This window comes from Trachinotus anak, unplaced genomic scaffold (assembly GCF_046630095.1).
Source record: "Trachinotus anak isolate AG129_WGS33_773 ecotype Australia unplaced genomic scaffold, CSIRO_AGI_Tana_v1 ptg000004l, whole genome shotgun sequence".
NCBI classification, from domain to species: domain Eukaryota; kingdom Metazoa; phylum Chordata; class Actinopteri; order Carangiformes; family Carangidae; genus Trachinotus; species Trachinotus anak.
The window spans coordinates 17954846-17964082 of NW_027273855.1; the positions used below are offsets into that span (position 1 = coordinate 17954846).

At 40.2% G+C, this 9237-nt stretch overlaps 1 protein-coding gene across 3 annotated transcripts; it reads right to left on the reverse strand.

Moving 5' to 3' along the window:
• Positions 1-1612: 1612 nt before the first annotated feature.
• On the reverse strand, positions 1613-8434 carry abtb1 (ankyrin repeat and BTB (POZ) domain containing 1). 3 transcript variants are annotated; one of them, XM_071476526.1, is made up of 12 exons: positions 8076-8434; positions 6285-6347; positions 6143-6198; positions 5868-6012; positions 5483-5642; positions 5303-5348; positions 4707-4823; positions 4381-4493; positions 4192-4290; positions 3901-4068; positions 3312-3512; positions 1613-2880 (listed from the first exon to the last, which is right to left on the reverse strand). In XM_071476526.1, exons 1-12 carry the CDS (start codon positions 8123-8125, stop codon positions 2674-2676), a joined length of 1425 nt encoding a protein of 474 aa, XP_071332627.1. In that variant the 5' UTR covers positions 8126-8434; the 3' UTR covers positions 1613-2673. The 3 variants fall into 3 exon arrangements, with proteins under 3 accessions (XP_071332627.1, XP_071332626.1, XP_071332629.1); XM_071476525.1 differs by lacking the exon at positions 8076-8434 and adding an exon at positions 7796-8016; XM_071476528.1 differs by lacking the exon at positions 8076-8434 and adding an exon at positions 7572-7759.
• Positions 8435-9237: the final 803 nt, after the last annotated feature.

Genomic DNA, 9237 nt, shown 5'->3' on the forward strand with positions numbered 1-9237 from the left:
CTAAACAAAAACTAAAGTCAGGAGATAACTAAAGTCAGCAGGATTCATCTTCTGACTATCCTGGAAATCTACACCAAATCTAATGGCAGCCCATTGAAAAATTGTTGAAAGATTTAAGTAAAAGCCAAAGTTATTAATCTGCTGGTGGCGCTAAAGGTAAAATCAGTGGATCACCAAAGTCAGTTGGCTTCATTTTCTGGGGACAATCAATGTCTATACAACATTTCATCTCAATCTGTCCATAAATTGTAGAATTTGGACTGACCAACATCCCCCGAGCCATTTAAAGTCTGATTTAACTGGCACAGTGTTGGTTTTAACTAAATCCAGTCTAACGGCTTTCAGGGTTCATTCTGTCACTCCCTGACTTGGGGCCGTTGTAGAGGTGGAGAGGCATTGAACAGGAACTAACTGGATCACCAAGCTTTTATCATTGAGAACAGTCTCCATGGAAATTGAATGAAATGACGAGAAATACAAGATCTTCCTGTACACTATTCATTTGTCCAGTCTGAAACCCAATAAACTGGACTTTCCCACCCAAGACCTAAACCAAACTGTTACTTAGCAACAACCATAAAACATTTGTAAAGGAAGCTTGCTGGGGTAATAACTAATTGTGTTGTTTATTCTTGTCTTTTTCAACATGCAAGCCTTCAAGACGCTGGGCTGGAGGCCAAGGGTTTTGTTATCTAACGGATGGCCTCAGTGTTTTGGTTGAACTGCACTTTAATGTGCTCTAACTGCAGCTCTGTTCCACAGTGTACTCCCCAGTGGAATTTGAGCTTACCCGCTGTTCAGAACCTCAGGGCTCCATTAAGGTGACATACAACTTGTCTTCGCCTCCAAGACTCTTTGAAATTAGAGCGATGGAGCCCACAGGGACGCCAATTATAAACTACAGAGCAAGTACACTGACGCAAACATATGCACATGTCTAAATCACTGCTAACATCACTGTTTACTGACCTTCAACACATCTTTATCAACTTGTGATGAATGAGTGATTTGAAAAACAGTCCCATTCAGACACTGTTCCCATGAGTTCGGAGCCCTGGATGAAGGATTTATTTGTTTCCCACAATGCATGAAAAGCTGTTTGCTCCAAGAAACCGCCTTTCTGTGACAGGCGACTCACTACAGCCACAGAGATTAGCGGAGAAATGGCACCATCTTTAGGTGGCTCACTAAACTTGATCTTCAAGTGTAGACTCATGGAAAGTCTTGTATCTGCATTTCTTTCTTTTTTTTTTTAAGAATGAAACGAATAGAAGGAATATTTTGTTTTTCTTTTGCTCCACCTTGAATGCATAAAATGCTTAATGAACTGTACTGAAAACTCCTCCCAGCTTTAAGAGCTTTAATTTGTTGGACACAAACACTAATTATAAAGTATAGCAGTGCTAACCCCACTATTTAGCATTTATAAGCACTATAAGCATTTAATAAATTGCTTGGGTGATATTTCAGTCTGAACCAAAGTGGTTGATCAAACGACCGACATAGTTATCCCTAGAGCAATGCTGCTAACATAACTAAGACTGTTGCAGTGAATTCAGATGAAGCCACATACTTCAACATTCATGAGATATGTCTAATAAAAGGCTACTCATGCTTGCAATACAATGTTTAATTGCCAAAACCAAAAGCAGTTACTCATCCATACAGCAGGTCGAGGCTGACATCATCATTCTGAAATCAAATATATAAATATTGCTGCTGTGTTGACAGTGAATTTGACATGCAAACAATTTAGTAACATCTTTATTTTCTGGTGCACACACTGGGCACACTGTTATACAGGGCAGCGGGAAATAGATGTATCATTTTAAATGTACACAAAGTGCAGAAGTATGTTAGGGTAAGTGTAAGTATTCACGCTAGAGGAATGTCATTGGTTGAATAGTGAGGTGAACTGCAGATGCCAAGTGCAATCAAATACAAAATAAAAGCTGCAGGCAGGTCAACAATACCTAAACTGCTTCAGTGCATGAAATACATCATAAAACTATGTAACTTCAAAGTAAGAGCTCAAAATAAAAAATATTTTCTGGATTAACTGAGTGAACGCACACTTCTTTTTAGCAATAGCTGTCAAGTGTGAGCCAGTACATTGCGTGTCCTTGTTCTGCTTTCTTTCATCGTCATTACATGGAGCTAATTATAAGGGCTGGTGCTGAGCTTTGTTGGGGCCAAATTATATTTTAAAAGAGCTAAATAACCAGCTAGTCTGAATTCTAGCACCTACAAATAATGCCTAAAATAAATCCATGCATGGGCAATGCAAATATATTCTGTTGTAAATACACAATTTCATCAAATTCCATCTTGTTGAACTTAACAACAGATTCACATGATATTTTTTTAATCAAATATCTTTTCTCACATTTGGTATGTCTCACTAAAACAAACTTTAAACAGCCAACATAAACATCTGTTTCTGAATAGGCCTCTGTAACATCAGAATCAGGTCCTTTCAAAATATATATTCTGTGCAATATATTGTAAATAAAATAAAACCTATAAACATACAGAAGCATATGTTTCTCTTTTCACCTCTGTTTTTTCCCCCTTGCTACAGATGTACTACAACATGTCCCCTGCCAAAGCACCCACCTTGAAAACCTCAAACTCCACAGCAATTGCAACCAAAAACCACAACCTGCCAACCCTTCAACAGTCAATATTAATGCTGGACAGCAACTCCTCCAAGGCCTCCAGCTTCTGATTGGCCTCCTCGATCGCACTGTAAGTCTGCACATTGCTGGCGATGTGGTAGCGGATGTCGTCCACTAAGGGGACAGAGTCGGTCTCATGTCGCTCCTCCAACGATGCAGCATCCTCTTTGATGATCTCAGCGAACTCCACCTGCTCCACCAGCTGTGACAGACAGGTAAGACAGGTACACAGGTGTGAATTTATCCAAAGGGGGGAACTGAGTGTGCCTGACCAGAAAATCCAGATCATCAATCTCAGCTCAGAGCTGTTATATCGTGAAAACTGGGGTCTATCACATGTAGCTCCACAACATTTGTATAAAATTGTATAAAAACTAAACTAAACTAAAGAATGAAATAAAGGAATTCTGGTGATATAGTAGACAGTAGCAGGGTGCATAGCTCCAAAGTATTCAGGCAATGTATCGGGGGCACGGTCGTTGCAACCTAACAGAACAAACAGGATGCCGGCACTCACAGATAGAAAAAAGTCTTATTGTGATCTTCAGCCAACGTCTGAATATCCAAGACACTCCCCTTTTATCCAGACAAAATAAAGCCCATTCCAGTGTCAACACAGAGACAGACACCCACCCGCTCAATGATCTTGGCCATGAACTCTGTGCAGTGATCCTCCAGCCGAGAGAGACGGAAAAGCTTGGCCGTCTTCCACATATACAGAACATTATCTTCACATATAGTCTTAGCGAGCGTCTTCCCACAGAGACGCTTCAGGCCCGGCAGCAGATACATGTCAGCCACACACAGCACGTCAAACACATTCTCCGTTGTTAGCTGGACATAGACAAGAACAATGAGTCAGATGTCAAACAATAGTGCTGTGCATTCAAGAAGAAAACATTTGTTGTATAAGGAGTTGTAACTCATTGCTGAAACTTCTCTGTTTCCTGAATCCTGGTGGCAATTTTTCAGGCGATAAACTCGTTCTCCAGTACATTATCACCAGAACAACTTTTTTGTTTGTGTGTAGAATCACTGGTTACACAGTCAAGGATCATATATATAATTTTATAATTATATATTGTACTAATGAATGCATAGATTTTAATTATTTGGTATGTTACATAGGATAGCGTACCATCTTTTTAAGACTCCCTGGCTAGTAGCAACAAAACTCCACAAAATAATCCCTTCAAACTTCAGACAGAAAATGTGCACTAACCTCTGTGTCATTAGTGTAGATGTAATACATGACATGGATAAAGATTTCATGGGAGATGTTGTGTAAAGTTATCACTGGGGTGCTGGGCTGGGATTGCAGCTGCTCTCCCTCACTGAAGTGGTCCTCCAGTAAAGCTTTAAAGTAATCACTACGCCCACAGAAAAACACCTTGAGACACAAACACACACAACAAAACTCTGATGTTCATTCTTTAAGTGAAAGGATTTTGGCAGGGTTTGAGTGTTTGTAATGCAACTGAGGAATGTTTTGTGTGAACTTTGTAGTTCGTACCTTGTGACATAAGAAATTGCAACCATCGACTCTGAAGCAGATGTCAGGATAAGTAGGGAAGCGGTCCACTCTGTTAAAGGGAAGTTCTCCAAATCCAACCTGGGGACAATCAATAAAATCATTAAAACTGTCAAAAACTAGCAGCTATAGTGTGTTAAATGTCTTCACTTTTTTGCAGCTTGTCCTTACTCTTAGTTCAGTGGGCAATGCGCAGTCCGCTAACTGAGCCATCTCCTCCTGAAGCTGACAGCTGTTAGGCTCCAGGCTCAGGACTTTCACACAGATTCCTGGCTTGTTGGACACTGAAGTTTGAAGAGAAGAATGAAAGAGCAACAGACAGACAGCATTCATGTGGAAAAGGTCAATCCAAGCTGCTGAAAAATGGAGAGCTTGATGAGGCATTATAATTACAATGTGTTTATGTATTTTGAGGCAATTTAAAAACAGCTCTGTGTGTATTAAAGCGATAACACACATATTCCCAGTGTAAATGTGAACCAAGAGTACTGACTTACCAAATTCATACACCTGTTTGCATTTATTCTCCAGCTCCTCCATGAAATCTGCCATTTTGCACTGTTTAGCAAGTCGTCTGCAGTCCTCCACAAGGCCTATATCAATGTCCATTCGTCCTGTAACATCAAGGAAAAAAGAAAACATTTTCTGTCAGGAATGGCAGAAACTTTTCTGCTTTTCTGCTCTACATCTTGCATATGTTGCCTTATTGTAATTTTCTATTAATATCGGTGTTGTCATAAGGTCCTTCAGCTTGCTTTTATTGTAACAGATATTTTTTAGTTTTCAGACTGTTTTGTTAAGGTGACAGTACAATGGTGCAAAATGGGGACCCACTCATAAAAACAGCACTCTATAGCGCCAGTGATCAAAAACTCCACAAGGTACCTTTAAACCCAGTGAGCATTACCAGTTACAGCTTGAAGCAAGTTGCAGCCACCAGTTTAGATACATCAATGGGTTTCTAATGAATTTGGCACGGTTGAGCTTTGTTATTGACACATTAAAAAGTAGTACAGACTGAATTCTCCTGCAAAGTTTAAAAACTGTGATCATCGTAGAAGCCTGAATAGTTGCTGCTTTAAACCACACAAACCTGTGTAAAAATATCGCAGGATGGCTCCAAAGGCTGCAGGGTTGATCTGAAATCAAAACAGCTTTTATGAATATAGATACCATTTGATACAATATGACTGTATTGTATTGTATAACAGACATGACAATGTAATAACAAAGCAGACACTACAGAGCAGCAGATATTTAGATATTTATCTACCAAAGGGTGTTTGAGAGTTATCAAGTTCTTCCCTTTCCATTTGGTTTCAAACATTTCAGTGAAGTACTCTGAGCGTGCACTGAGAACGCAGCGATGGGCCAGAAACGTTTGTCCATGAACCAGAAACTTGACGTCGCTGTGTTGACCCTGCTCCAGTAACCTAAGACAAAAACATCCAAACATTTGTATTAGATTAACAAACTGTGTGCAGATCGTGCAGCTGATTAATGTACAAACTATAAAAGTAGCATACTGTGCATTAAGTTCATTAATTCTTTTCTAATTTCTTTGCAATGTCAACTATTGAAACAATTGAGGAAAAATGACTGCTCTGTAGCAAAGTTAGGTCATTTAAATGAACAACTATCTGGCATTTGACCCTTACATGTGCAGAAAGTAGTTAAAATCATCCCGCTGCATGGCGCGGACACTGACACACTTATAATCTTTGAGCAGGCGTCGAACAGAGTCATTTAGGGAGCCATACATGCACCTCTCACCATCAAACGTGTTGGCTTCACACTTAGCACCTGAAAGCCAACAAAAGAAAAAAACTCAGATGATAATGCAGTACATTTTAGTGTGATTATCATGCTCAACACAATATAATCTAGGTATTCACTGTTTAGATTTCCATTATGTTTGTGTTACCAGCCTTACCACTAGCCAACAGGTACTGGACCAGCTCTTCATGACCACAGAGACAGGCATAATACCTGAAGAACAAGATTGATCACATTTCAAGTGGATAATGATGCCATGTTAACCAAAGAATTAGACTGCTTGTCTGAATTGTACTTACAAAGGGGTACTGTCCCATTTATCTCTTACATTGAGGTCCACATCTCTTTGTTCAACAAGGTATCTTGGAGAGAAAAGAAAAGAAGTGAGTGGTTACAGTGCTATACTGGAGTCTACACACTTACAACCTGTCCTAACCTGAGAAAATTATTAAATTAAATTGAGTGAAATAGATTCAATGAAATAAATATAACTGAGTTTAAGTATTTGAAAAATAATTAAATTATCTAAATTAAATTATTTTTTAATTAATTAAATTACATCAAAATTACTCAAGTAAATTATGTTGAGTGAAATAAATCAAATTAAATGAACCCAATTCATTCAGGTGACTAAAATTAATGAAATAATGAAATTAAATTAACTGAAATAAGTTGAGTTGAGTGAAATTAATTAAAGTGAGGTGAATTTATTCGCAATTACTTAAATTTATTCAATTAAATAAAGTTGAGTGATACTCATTTAATTAGTTAAACTTACTCAAATTAAATTAAGAAAAATCTAACGAATGGAACTAATTTAATTTACACAATTAAATTGGGTAACTGAAATTATGTTAAAATGAGTGTTAGACCCCTTCCGCAATTAATGATTGTATGCATATGGCTATGGTAGGCCACTGATATCAGGAAGTCTGTTGGTGAGGATAATTTGGATTGTTTTTTTATCTGCACCTCTTATTAAGTAGCATATCACATATATATATATTCATCCTTTCTGTCTCATTAGAAATAGCTCCCAGTGTTTGGAAGGGGACCACAGACCTGAAACCATTCCCAGAACACTCTAACCTAAGTCCACATCAATCTGGTTTCAGAGCTAAACGCCAGCATTGAATGATTTGATGAACAGTTTAGGCAGGAAACATTGTGCCGCTGCGTTCATGCATTCACAGAAAGAATTTGAGACAGCTGACCTTCCTGCACTGGTTTTGATCGAGATGCGCACAGCTGGTTTCAAATGTACTGAGTGTGAGGATGGGCGGGGCCTCCTCCTGTACTGCTCCGCGCAGTATGTTTGTGTCTGGAAACTACATTATTGAAAGACGTGTACTGGGTTAGCTAGACAGCTAAAACTGCGCGTCGGGACTGCTTGTCCCAAAGCAGGGGGAGTGTTTTACATCAGTCAAAGTCTAAGCTGTGTAGCCGGCAGCAGGAAATTCTCCACATACTCTTAAGCATCCGATACTGACAGCTAGCTCCTCACTTTCATCTGGAAACTGAGCAGCTGACCCACTAACGTTACTTGCTGGGTCATCAGAGCTAATGTTAGCGACCTCGGTGTTTACCTCTTAGCGAAACGAGTTCACGGTGTGTTCAGCGTCAACACTACAGTCCCGAGCAGGCCAAACTCATGAAGGCTAATGTTTTCTAAGACGGGTCTGAGGAGAGGAGAAGCTAACACGGGCTAACTACAGCCGTGTGAAGTAAATTAGATTAGCTTTTAGCACACAGGATTAGCTTAGGGTCAGACAGCAAAAGCTAAAATATCAGTCGAGCGTCAGCTGGTTACCTGACTCTACAAATGTCGCCCTTTCTGCAACTACTAAACAAATCGTACACATCCATGATTCCCTCGGTGTTTTCGGTCCTCTGTAATGCATTGAGACGGCCTGTCTACCGGACAGGTGAGTGGCGATGTGGTGTAGTTTGCTGGGTCGACGCTGAGAAAGTTGGCTGGCTGTCACAGTTTCTCGCACAGTTGTTTACAATCTGCTCGGGTCCTCCGTGTTTTGGTTGAAGAGGTCCAAAAATCACGTGACTACAGCGCGTCTACTTCCGACTTGCCGTACCGAGTAAGCTGAGGGCGCTTCGCCAGGTCTGCGGTCGAGTCAGCCGTCATTCGCGTCTCAGTGGCCCGCCGCACGTATCTCAAGAGCGGGGTTCATCAGATGTTTACGGTGGTCGCAATGCAACAGCTGAGAGGAGATGCTGCGGGTATGACCCATGGATGTATTATAAGACCCGCTCAGCCATTTTTGTCCCAGTGGCCACTCGTGGTATTGCAGCGAAAAAACCCCCTGCGGCCCAAAAAGCATTTTCCCCATAGACCGCAATAGTAATATCAATCTTTCTCTTCTACATTTTTAAGCCATGGGGTTTTAATCTGTGTAAAAGTTTTTCAAAGCTCAGGAAAAAAAAAAAAAAAAAAAAAAAAAAGCCCTGAGTGACGTCACCACTGTGTACGTGCACTTTATCCGCGGTCACGCTGTGTCTCGGGAACGAGCATGGTTGCTAGGTTACTGCTAGCGTCGTCAGGGCGAGAACAAGTTAGTGTGAAAAGTGAATAAACAAACAAAGACGAGTTTTCTTCTACACAAACCAGGGTTCATTGAGTTAGTAGAAATTAGTTGAAAAGCATTTTTTGTTTTTTTTTACAGAACATAGGACCTACTGACTGCTAATTTGGACTCCACGGATGACACAAGGTAAGATCAAATTAGTGATGATTAGGTTTAACTTGTCACATAATTTCTTTATGTGTGGCAGTTTGGTTTAATTTTGAGATGTTTCATTTGTATGTTTCAGGTGCCACAACATGAGATGGATGTGTATTTTTTTTTAATCATATTTAATCTTTATCTTATCTATCTTAAACTTTAACTTGCCTTTTGTCTCTGTTTTTCTGACTATTTAACAATCACTTATTAACTTAATTTTATGAGCAAAAGAGTATTTAATTAATTTATACCTTTTATAACCTATTTTACTGATTTAATCCCTCAGTTTTCAGCTCCAGCGTTTCCCCCATGGGGACCTCCCACACTGGGAGTAGTTCTGGTCTACCAACACGGGTGCCGTCACGTGGACAGCTCTAGCCTGGGTGGCTGGAGGGCTCTGCACCTCTGTGTGGAGCCTCCTGTCTGCCCGGGCCAGGGTGGTCACTGGGGCGGCACTCCCTATGGTCGTGGGCGTTGACCCCTCTCAGTCTGGATGGCCCCCAAAAGTGACTTT